Source organism: Leptopilina boulardi, unplaced genomic scaffold (assembly GCF_019393585.1).
Source record: "Leptopilina boulardi isolate dan_hultmark-lab unplaced genomic scaffold, ZJU_Lbou_2.1 LbouV2_121, whole genome shotgun sequence".
Classification (NCBI taxonomy): Eukaryota; Metazoa; Arthropoda; class Insecta; order Hymenoptera; family Figitidae; genus Leptopilina; species Leptopilina boulardi.
The window spans coordinates 4,876,628-4,893,537 of record NW_026137665.1 but is presented as its reverse complement, the minus strand read 5'-3'; the positions used below and the strand labels follow the sequence as shown (position 1 = coordinate 4,893,537).

Here is a 16,910-nt window from a genome sequence, read left to right as displayed (position 1 = left end):
TTATTTCAACTTTAAAAACCATTTTGTAAAGGCCACAATCTTTTACAAAAAATAAAATATTTAAAAATTAATTTTTCATTAATTTATACATTTTTAATAATAATAAATAATTTTTGAATAATAATTTTGATTTAAATGTTTAAAGAATAGAATTTTTGTGTTCACTTTCATTTCTTATTTTAATATATTGAAATTATTTTCTTAATTATTTTTAAAACGCTTTTTCTTGTCTTTAACAATACTAATACTAATATATTGATATATCGATTACTTCAATATATCGATTATTTCGATACATCGAAAAATTGTTTATCAACAATGGAAATTTGATAGATAAAAATTTAACTAGACTTTTCCTATATTAAATTTTAAGCTCCCGCCCTTAAATTTTTGAATTATTATGTAAAGACTTACTGATCCAAATTTTCCAGTAGATTAAGAGCTATTATTTTTCGAAGAGTTGTTCCAGCATTTGGAGTCAAATCAAAACCAGCAATTTGGGACATTTCATCCCAGTGTCTTTGACGAAGTGCTGGGTTACAAAAACAAAGTGCCAATGGAACATATTGCTAAAAATATTTATAAAAAATAAATTAAAAACCGATTCTTCAATATTGTACTGACTCTTTTTGTTTTAGTATTACTTACTACTATTAAAGCAAAAACAATTTAAACTCAATATTTATAAAGATTCCTGTTTACCTTGAACCATTTAACCTCGTCTAATAATTGATAACACAATTTCATAGGAGCCGGTTGCTGAAAAGGATCGGGATCATCCACTGATCCTGAAAAACTGTTTATTGTTAATAAGTAAAAAGGAATTTTTTTTTAAAACTGATTTTTAAAATAATATTAATAATACCTGTACGGATATCCCATGGCAATATGCATCTTGATCTTCGTCTTGTATGTTTTACTAGTTTTCGAAAAATCAGTAAAATATTCCACAGTTTTATTCTCAATTATAATTGCATCAAGATATTCAAAAGGTCCATCTAGCCAAACACCTAAATCTCTTTTCCATTGATAAGCGCGATATATAAGAGAATAATATGGTAAAATAATTTCTTTAAGTTCTTTGATTTTTGGATAAACACTCAATGGAAATTGAAAAAGTTTTTCCTCACGATTTATCCATTCAATTTGTTCGTCCATTCTGTCCAGGCAGTGAATAAATTTTCGCATATATACAATATACTCACCTATTCTTTTACCATCGTCCATATCGTTCATTATTTCTAATCTGAAATAATAAAAATAATTTCGTAAAATATTTCATTATTTTTGCATTTTTATTTAAAAATTTTAATTTATAATAACGAAATTTTATTCAAACCCAAAAATTTCAAATAATAGATTAAAATTTTAAAAAAATATAATTCTACATGGAATAAAAAAAGTCTAACAGGAGAATTAATAAAAAATAAAGGGTAAAGTGACCAACGATGAGACACCTTTTTTTCAAAGACATATTAATATGTCAATTTTATAAATTTTTAAGCAATTTTTTGGTATTAACGTAAAGTTTTTACAAAATCGGCCAAAACACACCAATGACCCTTATCTTATAAATTAACTAAATCCGAAAGATTGTGCGAATCCATACAAAAACGCGATTGAAAAACGAAAATTAGGAAAGTATTATAATGACAGCTTTATTACGTCCTGCAGCCGTTAGGTGGCAGAAGCATGCATGGAGCACAGTGTCGCAGCTGTCATTATGTTATACTTTCCTAATTTTCGTTTTTCAATATTGCGTTTTTGTATGGATTCGCACAATCTTTCGGATTTAGGAAATTTATAAGATAAGCATCCTTGGTGTTTTGGTCGATTTTTGTGAAAAGGGGTCGTGCACATAATACGTCACGCGAACAGGGGGAGGGGGGTGGTCTAGAGATTTGTAACGACCCATAGAAAAAATGGCGCTTATGTATGGAGCCAAGTGTGACATGGGGGAGGGGGGGGGGTCAAAAAAGGGTAAAAATTGCGTGACGTATTATGTGCATGACTCCAAAGTGTCTGTGTTTCGAGAAGAAAGTATTTAAAAATCAATGTTTATCATTTTCAAGTTCAGTGCCACTTTATAGGGCGATAATTAAATGCCAAAGAATTTTAGAGACCGACACTCTTAAATAAAAATTGTTTATGGAATTTTAAAAAATTTGAAATTATTAGATATTTAAAAACATAAGTAATCGAAGTATATAAACTGTTTTTTAAAACTCTCCTATCTATATAAAAATCATCATTATATTTCAAGAAAAAAACTTTGATATGTCAAAAACAGTTTTTTTTCAATTTTCTTTGCAAATAATGAATCAATGTGGCTAAAATTTTTGGAGATTGTGTTGTCATAAACATCATTTACATTTAAAATTTTGTCGAGTTTCTTTAAGTAGTTTTTCAGAAAATTAAAGTGTGTCACGGTGCGCCAGAAGGTGATTTAAATAAAAATGAATTGGCACTTAAAAATTCTTTTTGATTATGATTCTTAGATGAATAAAAAACATTTCTCAATAGTTTTTAAAATCAGTTTACGTGCCCGATTTAAATAAAATTGAGTTTTTATATAAAAACAGTGTTTTATGGGGAATCAGAATTTATTGAATCTAATAAATAGTGTAATAAATGATAAAATAATTACTTATTTTCAATTTTACATATAAATAATTATATTGCTGTGGTTTTTGTGTCCGATTTTAAAAAATTAAATTATAATCCCAGTAAAAAAAAAATAATTGAGAGTAAGGAAAAATAATTGGGAGATAGCTTACTTTGTATTCGGTTTGGCGTCTAAACCGTGTAGGGACGTTACGGCCAATTATTTTTTCTTACCCTGAATTCTTTTCACCTGGATTGTTTGAATTGATGTTTGTTGATCAACGTTTGCATTACAAATGAATAGAATGCATGCTTCGAAGTATCAAAATGCCGATTTGGAATAAGAAATGTAAAATTTTATGAAAAAGACAAAATGTGAAATATGACTGATTTATCGACAATTTTATCATGTCAGTAGTGCTCGTATGGTAAATTTATCATATGAACACTACTCACATGGTAAAATTGTCGATAAATCTGTCATATTTCACATTTTGTCTTTTTCATAAAATTTTACATTTCTTATTCCAAATCGGCATTTTGATACTTCGAAGCATGCATTCTATTCATTTGTAATGCAAACGTTGATCAACAAACATCAATTCAAACAATCCAGATGAAAAGAATTCAGGGTAAGAAAAAATAATTGGCCGCAACGTCCCTACACGGTTTAGACGCCAAACCGAATACAAAGTAAGCTAACTCCCAATTATTTTTCCTTACTCTCAATTATTTTTTTTTACTGGGATGTTAAAAGAACGATTTTAATAGTGACAAAATTTATTTAAGAGAGTCGAATGGTCTCTGAAATTTTTTGGCAAGAAGAGACCTTTAATTATCGCTCTATAAAAACAGCACTAAACGTGAAAATGATAAAAATTGATTTTAAAATACTTTCTTCTCGAAAGACGGACACTTTTTACAAAAGCAGCTAGAGATCCTTATCTTATATAAATTTCCTAAATCCGAAAGATTATACGAATCTATACAAAAACACGATTGCAAAACGAAAAGTAATATAATGACAGGTTCATTACCTCCTGCTGCCGTCAGATGGCAGCAGCATGCAGGGCGCACAAAGTCGCAGCTGTTATTAGATTACTTTTCTACTTTTTGTTTTGCAACCACGTTTTTCTATGGATTCGTACAGTGTTTTGGATTTAGGAAATTTATAAGATGAGAATTTTGGCTGATTTTGTTAAAAGTGTTCGTGTTTCGAGAAAAAAAGTATTTTAAAATGAAAACTATTTCACCGTTCAGAGCGATAATTAAAGCTCTCTTCTTGCCAAAGAATTTCAGATACCGTTCGACACTCTTAATGCATAAATATAAAAACGAAACAAGAAAATAACTTCATTGTTAATAAATTTATATGAACCCAAATCTAAAACATCTATTATCTATACGCATATAAGTATACATTAAATAAATTCTGGTTCCTCATAAAATACTATTTTTAAATATTTAAAACTCAATTTGTTTCAAATTGGGCACGTAAGGGTGCACTTCCGAAAACCCCCCCCTTCCGATTTTAATGAAACTTGGTATACTTACGTAATTTCATGCGCTGATCACGAAAATGATAGTGAAAATTACCGCAAATTTCATTTTTATGGTGAAAACCATAAAAAACACCATAAAATTATGGTTTTTTGCGTTTAACTCGTAAAAAACGCAAAATTAAAAAAAATCGTTCTTATAAAAGTTGTAGAGCTTCTAAAAATGAACATTTTATGTCCTATACATTTTTTACCAAAAGTCATTAGTTTTCGAGAAAAATGCAGAAACATGAAAAGCACACTACAAAAATTACTAATACCACGAAACTGGAATTCCTATAAAGATAGTTTTGAGAGATCGCACATTAAATTTGATTCGTTTGAATATTATATTATTATGATATTATATTATATTATACATATATTATGTATATATAATATATAAGATGTCTTCCCCCCCTCCCCCCCTGGAAGTAGCTCTGCACAGCAAAGAATGCAGAGGCGGGCGAAGCGCGCCATCCCTAGTATCGTTGCTCTCTATCAAAACAGACAGTCAAATTCACATTCTTAATGGTACTGGAAGGTACGGAACCCACCCCGACCCCCCTCCTCCAAGATGTCTTCCCCCCCTCCCCCCTGGAAGTATCCCTGCACAGCAAAGAATGCAGAGGCGGGCGAAGCCCGCCTTCCCTAGTATCGTTGCTCTCTTTCAAAACAGACAGTCAAATTCACATTCTTAATGGTACTGAAAGGTACGGAACCCACCCCGACCCCCCTCCTCCAAGATGTCTTCCCCCCCCTCCCCCCTGGAAGTAGCCCTGCACAGCAAAGAATGCAGAGGCGGGCGAAGCCCGCCTTCCCTAGCAACGTTGCTCCCTTTCAAAACAGACAGTCAAATTCACATTCTTAATGGTACTGGAAGGTACGGAACCTACCCCGACCCCCCTCCTCCAAGATGTCTTCCCCTAAAAGTTCTTTTGGAAATAGCCCTGCACAGCAAAGAGTAGAAGGTTTTTTATTAAAAGATATTGTCCGTCACATAAGACATCTGCCTCTTGTGGATAATAGCTAGAAGTTGGTAATTTTCACCGTTTTTAAATATTTTGCATTTTTCTCGAAAACTAATGACTTTTGGTAAAAAATGTATAGGACATAAAATGTTCATTTTTAGAAGCTCTACAACTTTTGTAAGAACGATTTTTTTTAATTTTGCGTTTTTTACGAGTTAAACGCAAAAAACCATAATTTTATGGTGTTTTTTATGGTTTTCACCATAAAAATGAAATTTGCGGTAATTTTCACTATCATTTTCGTGATCAGCGCATGAAATTACGTAAGTATACCAAGTTTCATTAAAATCGGAAGGGGGGGGTTTTCGGAAGTTTATCCGCTGATTTTAAAACCTATTGAGAAAAGTTTTTTATTCATCTTATAGAACCATAATCAAAAGGAATTTTTAAGTGCCAATTCATTTTTATTTAAACCTCCTTCTGGCGCACCGTGGTGTCTTTGTATAAAGTGTCTCATTGTTGGTCACTCCGGCTCCCATATACTTTGGGAACATTTCTTCAATCTCTGTATTTAGAGAATTATTTTTGTTTTGTAGATATTCTTCGAGTTCAAATTTCTTTTGTTCGTATAGTGAACTATTTTGTTCGAAAATTAATTGAATGCGCTGTAACCAATTAACTGTCGTGTTATTCAATTCAATGTGATCTTTGTCCAAAGACGTCATTTCAAGTAATGAGGACATCATAAATAAAGACAGCGATACTTTTTCATTTAGTTGAGCCAGTAAAATTGTCGTTGCATATACCATAAATTTTCCTATAAATTATTCCATTCTCTATTATTATTATTATCAATTATATCAAAATAAAAAAAAATGAGTGAAATTAATTATAATTACAAATAAATATAAATTTGTGGCAAAAATTAAAGAAATAAGCAGATAAAATTTAATCAAAATTCCAAAATAAATAAAAATATCATAATATTTATTACCCAACTCGAGTAAATCTTCAGTATTTTCTGGAATATTCAAAGCTTTACTTTCAAGCTCTTCAAATTCTCGACATATTTCCAAATTAAAATTTCTATGACTTTTAATTAATTCTTTAATAATATGATCTTGCACTTGTTCTGCATAGTGTTTTAAAGACAATTTTCCATCGTCTTGATGAAGTTTACCAACTAAAAAGTATTCGTATCTGGTCTGAAAAATATGGAAAAAAATAATTTTACTTTTTACATAAATAATCCCAGAAATATATAAAATGCAAGTTAAATTATTTACAATTTTTGTTATTTCCCAAAAATAGGTTTTAAATTCTTCAAATTTATTCACATATGTGGTAAAATCATGACCCTCTGCAACATAGTTTATAATTTGTTGATGTGTTTCTGAACTGTAAATGAAACTAAATTGTTGTCCAAGATCTTCAATGTAACTATTTAAGGATTGATACATTGTTTCCAAATTTTGCTCAAGAATTTCATGTGATTGTTGTAAATACCAATCGGGCAAAGTGACTGGAATGAATTCATTTGTGGTTTTGACATTTACCCAAGACTCCAGCGATGGCAAATATCGTGCTGTATTTGCAATATTATCAATAAAAGAATGAAATACCGAATAAATCTCGGGCATCGAGGGTGAAATAAATAGTTGATTATTTTCACATTTTAGTTTTATCTGAAAAGCAATTTAATTTGCAATTTTCATATAAAAATAATTGCATTAACGATGATGACAAGACACATCGATTTTAAAGCGCTAAAAATCGTTTTAGTCGACTTTTTATTTTTTAATAAAATTTAATAACGTAAAAATAGGTATTTATTCCTATATATCTATTGTTATTAGATATTTAAATATAAATTTTATAAATCCTTTAAATTGTAAAGATTTTTTTTTTTAATGAAAATTATTCGAATTACGAATTTTGGTAAATTATTCAAAAAAATTTCAATCACTCAATGTTGGAGAAATTGTTCGAGTTCAATAAGATAAAGAAAATTTTGAGTTAGAAAAATTCTCAAGTTATGAATTTTCAATTAATTTAAAAATTAAATTATTGTAAAATAAATTACTAATGTAATTTTAGTTTTAAATTCATTTTTTTTAATTTAATAATTTTCCAAATTCAATTTTTAATTTTTAAAAATTTTTTTAAATACATTTATACAAACTGAATGTACATTTAATTAAAATCAATTTTTTTATTAACTGTGGTTTTTTACTATTCAAGACCAAATTCTGTTTTTTTTTCTTAAATTTTCTGGCACAATTAGGTATATAGTTTATAGATAAAAAAAAAATTTCGTTGATTTGAAAGTTGAGAACTTCAAGCACATTATTTGAATTTATTTTTATTTCGAAGTAAAGTTTTAATTTGGAAAACTTTTAAATTATTTTCAAATTTAGGAATAAAAAACCTTGAATTTTATTCCCAAACAATGGAAAAAAAATATTCATAGATTTAATTTATTTAAAAATAAATAATAATAATATAAAACTTACGTTTAACACTGGAATAGTTAAAGGATCATTGGCTACTTGAAGCAAGTGTTCAATAGTATTCATCATTTGTCGATTTATTTGAAGAGCCAGAAATCTGGAAGCACACTTTAAAAATGAGGGCAGCAAATTTGATGGAATTTCATGTAAATATCGTGGTTGTGAAATTAATTTAACAATGCTATTGTAATAAGAATTTGTTATAATTAAATTTCCTTTCCTTAAATCATCCTCGACTAAATCCTGCAAACTGACAATTTTTTTTAACGAATTAATAAAAATTAATATAATAAGCAATATATATATATATATATATATATATATATATATATATATATATATATATATATATATATATAAATAAATTCAATTTACCGTGTTAATTCCAAAAAACCACGAGTTCGATATTTTCGAAAATCTAATATAAAATTTTGAAAAATATTTGTTTTAGACTTTATATTTTTGATTAATTTATGAGACAGAAAATATTTCTTTTCTATTATGCTGCGATTTTTCAAAAATTTATTGCGATATTCCGTATGTCCAGGAAATTTATAAGGTGGATCTAATGTATCGAATGTTTTGTCTTGACATTCCATTGCTATAACTTCTCGTATTCCTAATTCATGCATTGTTTTAAAATAACGTTCTCGTGTTTCTTTTATCTCATCATTGAAAACTATTTTAAACTTTACTCTCAACTCTTTTGACAGTTGTTTTTTAATATTTTCTTCCCATTCCTAAAAATTTTAATTATAATTCGAATTTAATATTTTTAATATTTTAAATTCTAATTTAAAATATCGTAATATTTAAAGAATATTAGTTATAGGGGAAAGGTGGGTAAGTTCGCGCGGCGGATAAGTTCGTTTTTCTTAATAACTTTTTTAAAAATAAATAGAGACATGCAACAGAAGACGAACTGCGATAGATTTCTACAAATGCAGGTGATTATTTAATAATAGTTTAATTTAATGCTGCAATAACAAGTATATTTTTATTTATACTTTATTATTTAAATTTTTGTTTCGCTTTTAATTTTCATTTATTGTAGCAGAATCAAGAAAATTACTATTATGCATAACCTCAATTATATACATACAATACCTATCTAAAATGTGATATTTTAAAGTTTTAAAAGATTTTATACCGAATAGAAAAATGTTAAATCTGATTTTTAATCGGGTTTCAGAATAGATGATTGTTAAATTTGATTTTTCGTCCAATACTAAAAATGTTATTTACACATTGTTAAATATTAATACACTAGAACGTCAATCGAGAACACGTCAGTCGAGAACAGAGCAAGGGAACACTTGAAGGGAAGTGGGAAAGCGGGTAGAATTTAGGTTATGACTGACGCCAAACTCGTACTTGTGATTTTTAAATTTAAGGTGGATTCAGTGCCCCACTAGTGAAAATCCCCTAGATAGAATTCACATTGTTGCGTAAGGCCCTTCATACGGCCCTGAGTGTTTTTATTTTCGAGCGATAAAAATCGCGTCAATCGAGAACAGCACTGCACATTCGTCTGTTCTCGATTGACGTTTTAGTGTAAATAAATTATCTTTTTCACTGTCATTCGCATTCATTCTTTCTTTCATGTCTAAAAATTTTTTAATAGAAAAAATGCATAATTCAATAAATATATAACAAATAATTATTTGAATATTTTGAGAAAGAAACGCGCACAAAGCGCGCATGCGCATTTGTCTCTGATGGCGCACTCACACCTTTTTTGGCTGCCTGCCTGCCTGCAGGTTACCATGGCAACGCACGAGTGTGAGTGAGACAGAAAATTTGAATATTCAAATTTTTAAATTTTCTGTTGCACTCACTCTCATGCGTTGCCATTGTAACCTGCAGGCAGCCAAAAAGGTGTGAGAGCGCCTTGAGAGTTACATACTTTACGTATAGCTACTTTCTCCTCCTTTAAAAACTAGTATTGATTGAAAAATTAAATTTGACAAAAAAAATGTATATTTCATTATAATACAGTATTAATTTTTAAGACATTCATACACGGAGAGAAATCTGCTGCGATTTTTGCTTGTGCTGTCTTTATTAATTTCATAAGTCATTTTTCGATACAATTTTAGCTTAAGACTGGAATAATTTAAATATGAATTCATGTATTTAATGTAATGGAGTGTATCAAACAAAAAACACAAGTCACGGGTGTTAATTTTGTATGAATTTCACATAAAAACTGCAAAGGGGACATGCCATAAAAGTATTAGATCCTCTCTTATAAAATTTGCAAGAATGCCATCTGATTTTCAGGTGGAATTTATACAACACAATCTTACCTCCGTATACATACAGCATTTCACACACACATTCATTGTATGCTGGTGATTCCGAGGAACGGAACGCACAATGCGCACACTCGTGTTTTACTATGCGTTTTTAACCGCGAAATTTAAAATAATTTTATTTAAAAATTTTTTTTAAATATTTGTTGCCAATAAGTGATTGTTTCTTAAACAGTAAAATAGAAAATTTTAAATACTAAAATTTTTAAATATTTATTAGCTAAAATGTTATTTGTTCTTTTAAAAACAGAATCTATTAAAAATAAAAAACAATTTAAAAATTTAATATTAATTACATTTGTATAAATTTATAATTATATTTATTCATTGTATTTATATATTTGTTATTATATTATGGGTATGAGTATTATTTTTATATTAAATATTAAAATATAATCACCAATATAGTATTAATATTATATATTTACATATTTATTACATTAATTAATAATTTTAATTTAATTAATTAATATATGAAATTAATTAAATATTAATAAAATATTATATATATTCAGAAAATTATCTATGGATAAATTAAATTTTATTTTATTTAATAAATAAATCGAGAATAAAGTCGAATTATTTATAATGTATGCATTATAAATAATTCGATTTTATTTATTATTTTTCTATTTTACTTTTTAATAAACAACCACTTATTGGCAACAAATATTTTTAAAAAAATTTTAAATAAAATTATTTTAAATTTCGCGGTTAAAAACGCATAGTAAAACACGAGCGTGCGCATTGTGCGTTCCGTTCATCGGAATCACCAGCATACAATGATTGTGTGTGTGAAATGCTGTGTGTATACGGAGGTAAGATTGTGTTGTATAAATTCCACCTGAAAATCAGATGGCATTCTTGCAAATTTTATAAGAGAGGATCTAATACTTTTATGGCATGTCCCCTTTGCAGTTTTTATGTGAAATTCATGCAAAATTAACACCCGTGACTTGTGTTTTTTGCTTAGAAACTATTTTTACAATAAATACTTGAATTTATGCTAAAAATGCAAGTGTCGTGCCATGTAATTAAAGTAATTTACTCATCCAAGCAAAAATCGCAGCAGATTTCTCTCCGTGTAAGATTATTGATTAATAAAAACAAATACAAAAAAATTTGACACATTTACTTCAATTTATTCATACTTTTTGGAAGAAACAGACTTACCCTCCTCCGTAGTCAAACTTACCCGCACCTCAGATCAATTCTTCATTTATACCATCGATATTTTAATTACAATTTATTCAATATTTTCATGAAAAGACAATTCAAATAACTATTCTGTTTCATTTCTGAAGGTTGTCTTTGTACTATGAAAGAGTTTTTATACTCAAACATTAAAATTAAGTAACTTTTTTTGGGCGAACTTACTCACCTTTCCCCTAATTATTATATATTAGTATCATGAAAATATTTTAGTTTTGTAAAAATGAAAATAAATTTTTGTAAAATTGTTTCTTACAGGAAGAAGTTGAGTTGTGGGTAATTTGTCTGCATATTCTTTCATTTTTAAAATATAATACTTTTGAGATCGTGGAACATTACATTTAAAATGTGATTCTTCATCATGTTCATTTTTGAAAAATTCATTTTTTACTTTTGAAGTTTTCTCTTCGATCAGTTGATGAATTTTTCTTCTTCGTGTCTGAATTTAATTATTTTTAAAATATATTTAGGATCAATATATTTAGAAAAAAATTCTACAATTTTCAAAAATAATTTCCTTCAAAATTTTAATAGTAAAAAACAGGGGTTCAAAGATGAATAATGTTAGAAATAAAAAATTTAATTTATTCCAAAAATAAAAATTTTAAAACAAAATTTTATTAGAAAGATATAAAAATTTTTGAAATTTCCACTTATTGAAAAAATAACAATGTAGAAAAAAAATACTTTTTACAATATTTTATTCAAATTTATAATAATTTATTTTTTAAATAAAATTCTTTTTAAATTCTATTGTATTATTTTGCACCTTTTAAAACATTCCTTACAAAAATAAAAATAATAAAAATACTATTGCTTAAATAAATAAACCTAACCTTTTCAATTTGAAAATTGCATAGACGATTGTTTTCTACTTTTTCATCAATTGGTAATTTTGGAACTGGAATTGTTTTTCGAATACGTGTAGTGCCATATAAAAGATTATGAAACTCAGATGATGACATTTTTGATAAAATGCTAGTTTATTCACTAATTACTGTTAAAGCATTAAAATAATATACTTTAAACAGCACTTGTCATGACTTGTTATTTTTAACAACTGAAGTCAACTGAAAATTTACAAATAAATGGGCATTTAAATCAAAGGAAGAAAACGATTAAAAATTTTTATGAAAATTAAGACAATTATTGATAAGCGACTGACAGTTAATATTGCTTGTAATTATCAAAAACAAAAATATTTTTTATTATAAATATAGGCAATATCATTTCAATTTATTCATTAAGGGCATTAGGTGTCGTCGATTATAAATATTGAAAAGGTAAATTTAAATTTAATGAAAATTTTGTGATGCAAAAATATAAAAATTCATCGTGAAAATAAAAATTGCTTTTTACTATATATAAATCTAATTCCCTTGAATCACAAGCTTCCATTTCTCTTTTGGAAAAAAATAATTATGTTCTCTTCCACATTACCCAGGAGGTGGAACAATAGACGTTTTCTTTAACGTGCTTCCCCATTGCATAGTTTGCAATTTGAAAATAATTTTTTTTTAACTTTGTAATTGGGGTCAAAATGAGCATTTAGGCCTAACCACGCCAGAGGACAAAATTTATTCCTGCAATAGTTGAAATATTTTCAATATTGCAGAAATATTTTTGTACTGTGGGAGACCTGAAAGAAAAATAAATTTATTAGTAAAACCTGAAAGGAAAAAAATTGATTATTAGTAAAATCTGAAACAGAAAAAAAATCATTAGTATAACCTGAAAAAGAAAAAACATTTATTAGTAAAACCTGAAACAGAAAAATTAAGAAATCTTTTCTCTGGGTGTATACACTTTAAGCTTCATTTTAAAGGGTAAAAGAAAGAAAAAAATGGGTTTTTTATTAAAATTTTATTTTGAATTCTTTAAAAAAAAATTTGCAAAAAATATACAGGTCAAAATTTTGCTCATCCTTTTATACTTACAATAGTTGTGATTCTTCAAAAAATCCAATGTTCACATTTTGGCCTCACATCAGAAATTTAGCCCTATATTCGTTGCTATACAGTTCACCAAACTTTTGGTTGAATCAACCCAAACTTTATTTGATTCAATCAAATTCTTTCCTTATTCGAAATATTTATATGAAAATAAACAAAGCAATTATATCAATGAAATAAATATTTATTTGAATTTAACAAATTTTGTTTGAAGTAACCAAAAAATTGTTTAATCCCTACTGGAAAATTCACATTAGGGAATCCATATAAAGGTTTCCATATAAAAGCACAGCGGAATATTTTATTATATTTTAATTTACTAGTAGTAGATATTTTTAATTTATTGAGTGACCACAAAACTTTGTCAGATATTGTGTACCTGAGGCATTTCATATAAGAATACGGGGTCATGTCTCGGATTTTTCTCAAAATTCGGTAAATTGTAGTAATAAATAATAAATTTACAAAAGAAATTCATATATTTTGTTTTATTACTTCATATTACCTATTATTAAATATTTTTATTTTATTGTAAAGAATAGCGTTTTTAAAACGTTCATAACTTTAAAATAATGAGACATACAGAAATTGTTGTATATCATCTATTAGTACAACGCATTATATTTAACAAAACTTTTATTCAATAAAATTTCTATTCTATCTAATTTTTATTTATCAGAATTCTTATTAAACAGAATTTCATCTGAGTCAAATTTTTAAATGCCAGAATTTTCATTAAACCAAATATTCATTTAAATTATTATTTTATTTTTATTTTATTTATTTACGGAACTTCAAAAATAAAGTATCCTTTAAATACAAATTGTATAATATATATGTGGGAAAATCTCTGGAACTTTTAACTATTATGTCCCTCGCGTATAATTTGTTAATTCCAATGAAATTTTACCTGGTTTTTGTTGGAAAAATCAATACTTGATACGAGCAATCATTTCCAACAGGTTTCACATTAATTTATTAAATAAATAAATAATTATTTAATTTTCAATGCACGATTTTCAACAATTTCTACTTGTCCCTAACCATACTTTGTGGTGCTTTAAACGATAAAACTTTATTATTAAAAAAAATTACCAGTTCTAAGATACGTCATTTTAAAGTTAATTAAACGATGAACACATTTTCGCAAGAAAATTAACATTTTGTAAATTGTAAAAAAAGTTATAAGCTTTTAAAAGTTGTCCCTCACTTTTAACCTTTTTGACTGCAATCCTCTTATTTAGCATTTTTCTTTGATAAGACAATTGGCACACCAAAATAACTTATGAGAAATTAAAGTTCAAGTCATTAGAATTATTTTGAGACATATTAAATTGATGTGCCTCGTGTCTTAAAAAAATTATTGTAATTTTAATAACAGAAAACACGTGTGTACAAAATGAGAATTTTATTTTAAATAAATGTTGAAATTATTAACCAAATTTTATCATTTTTAAAAAATTGTAACTTCACAGTAATTTCCTTTCCATTGTTTTTCATTCCAAAATCAACCACCTGTTGAATACTTTTCTGTTTTAGGTTAACAATAATTTGCAATTTTAAATAATTAATAACTTTTTTAAGACAAAAAATTTTATCTGTCCACTTATATAATTTGAAATCTTCGTACTTGAAGTTTATGTTGACAGAGTTTCAATACTGTGCTCGAAAAAAAGAATTTTTTTTTCCTTTATTGAAAAGTTAAAAGTTCCAGAGATATGCCCATGTATATGTATAACGCTGCTATTTAGGAAAGAAAGAAACTAATTATTAAATAATAGATTATAGGCAGTGCTGTTATTGACAAATACAAAATATTAGAAATGACCGTGTAAGGCAAAAGCTTTCTCTATACTTTAAATTTTGAAAATGTCCACGACACAGATCTTCATTAAAATACTATTAGTATGCGTATTAACTAAAATAATCACTTTTAATTTCCCAGAGATAAAAGTTATAAACAAGGTGTAAATTCTGATGTTCATTATACATGAACATTTTGCTTCCTCTTTACGATCAGCAAAATAATTTGCTTCCTTGTGGAGAAAGCAATAACATTGAAATAAACATAGAAAAATAATATAATAATAATATAAACATTTGAGTACCTATAGATTTCAGTTAAATTTAAAGAATTAATGGAAGTTAAAAAATCAAAAATTCACAATTTAACTGAAATTTCTGAAAATTAATGAAAAATAATATATAATTTCTAACTATTTACAATTATATCGGTTTGTTTCAATGCAAGGAACACAATTATTTTTATATTTAAACTTGAATTTAAATAAATACAAAATTTTTCAGGTATATTAAGTTGGCGCAACCACATTATCGAAATTACTTTTTACCTATGCCATAATTAAGTGCTCATTTAGTGCTAATTTAATGCCAAAAGCACAAATTTAATGCTGTACATTTTTTAAAAAAAAACCGTGGTGGCGCCAGCTTAACGTTAAGGTAGCGCCACCACATAAAAAAAAGCTGGAAAAAAAATTTTCTTATTGATACCATAATTTAGTGCTCATTTAGTGCTCTCCAAATATTTTGCTCTTAATTAAAAATATGAGATTTTAAATGTTAGATTTGTCCAAAATCAAGTTTCAGACAAAAACAAGTTTAACCACTTACATTTTTTTAATTTAAAAATTTACAAATTAATCGATTGACTTGATACTAGTTACACGGGGGTTTTCGGGGTCGCTGATTAGGAATCCGGTATCATTTTATCAAAACTTAAAATGGCGGAACCAATATGGCGGATGACAAAATTAAAAATTGACCGAATATGTTTGAAACTCGTTACTTGGAGGTTTTCTGGGTCGCTCATTACGAATCCGATGTTAAATTTTTTACGAATAAAAATTTTGAAATTAAAAAAAGATATAAACTCATCCTCTTTGCACAAAGAAAGATTTCTACTTGTGAGCAAAAAATTTAAAATGGAGAAAAATTTATTGGCAAAAAATCTCCATTCTCTCTTTAGGGGAAGGGAGTAATCATTGTTAAATTAAAAAATTTGATTTTCTTTTCATTTTGAATTTTTTAGGACACAAGTAGCAACCTTTTCATTTGTAGAGAGGAGAAGTTTAAATCTTAATTTTTATTGGCAAAAAAAATTATTAGTAATACTAATTACTTTTTACCTATACCATAATTAAGTGCTCATTTAGTGAATTTTAATGCGAATAGCACAAATTTAATGCTGTACATTTTAAAAAAAAATCATGGTGGCGCCAGCTTAACGTTAAGGTAGCGCCAACACATAGAAAAAATTTCTAAAAAATTTTCTTATTTATGCCATAATTTAGTGCTCATTGAGTGCTAATTTAATGCCAAAAGCACAAATTTAATGCTGCACCCAGAGAATAGATTACTTTGATTTAAAGAAATCAGTTTCTTTGACTTGTTTTATTTCATTCAAAATAAAATTTTCTTTGAAACAAAAAAAGCTTATTAGTTTCAAAGACAATTGTGCTTTAAATCAAAGAAATTCTAACATTGAGTCATGGAAACATTTATTTGAAATAAATAAAAAATTTCTTTTAACGAAGATAAATTTTTTTAATCACAGAAAATTTGTTTGAAACAAATAAATTTTCTTTAAAGCAAAGAAATATTTCCCAAAGACTTGATTTCTTTAATTCAAAGATATCCTTTTTCTCGGTGGGTACATTTTAAAAAAAATCATGGTGGCGCCAGCTTAACGTTAAGGTAGCGCCAACACATAGAAAAAATCTCTAAAAAATTTTCTTATTTATGCCATAATTTAGTGCTCATTGAGTGCTAATTTAATGCCAAAAGCACA

At 27.1% G+C, this 16,910-nt stretch overlaps 1 protein-coding gene and 1 long non-coding RNA gene across 2 annotated transcripts in view; one reads left to right on the top strand and one right to left on the bottom strand.

Moving 5' to 3' along the window:
* Window positions 1-12,242, bottom strand: part of LOC127285376 (dynein axonemal heavy chain 12) — a 46,907-nt gene extending 34,665 nt beyond the window's left edge. Inside the window, exons 1-10 of the mRNA XM_051311359.1 lie at window positions 11,987-12,242; window positions 11,407-11,589; window positions 7,999-8,363; window positions 7,627-7,873; window positions 6,400-6,798; window positions 6,108-6,318; window positions 5,657-5,930; window positions 866-1,246; window positions 703-796; window positions 415-569 (exon numbers count right to left, since the gene is read on the bottom strand). Coding sequence (XP_051167316.1) covers window positions 415-569; window positions 703-796; window positions 866-1,246; window positions 5,657-5,930; window positions 6,108-6,318; window positions 6,400-6,798; window positions 7,627-7,873; window positions 7,999-8,363; window positions 11,407-11,589; window positions 11,987-12,115 — 2,438 coding nt within the window. The 5' untranslated portion in view covers window positions 12,116-12,242. The remainder of the gene's footprint in view (window positions 1-414; window positions 570-702; window positions 797-865; window positions 1,247-5,656; window positions 5,931-6,107; window positions 6,319-6,399; window positions 6,799-7,626; window positions 7,874-7,998; window positions 8,364-11,406; window positions 11,590-11,986) is intronic.
* LOC127285551 (uncharacterized) overlaps window positions 1-16,910 on the top strand; it is a 182,397-nt gene that overhangs the window by 119,288 nt on the left and 46,199 nt on the right. The window lies entirely within an intron of this gene.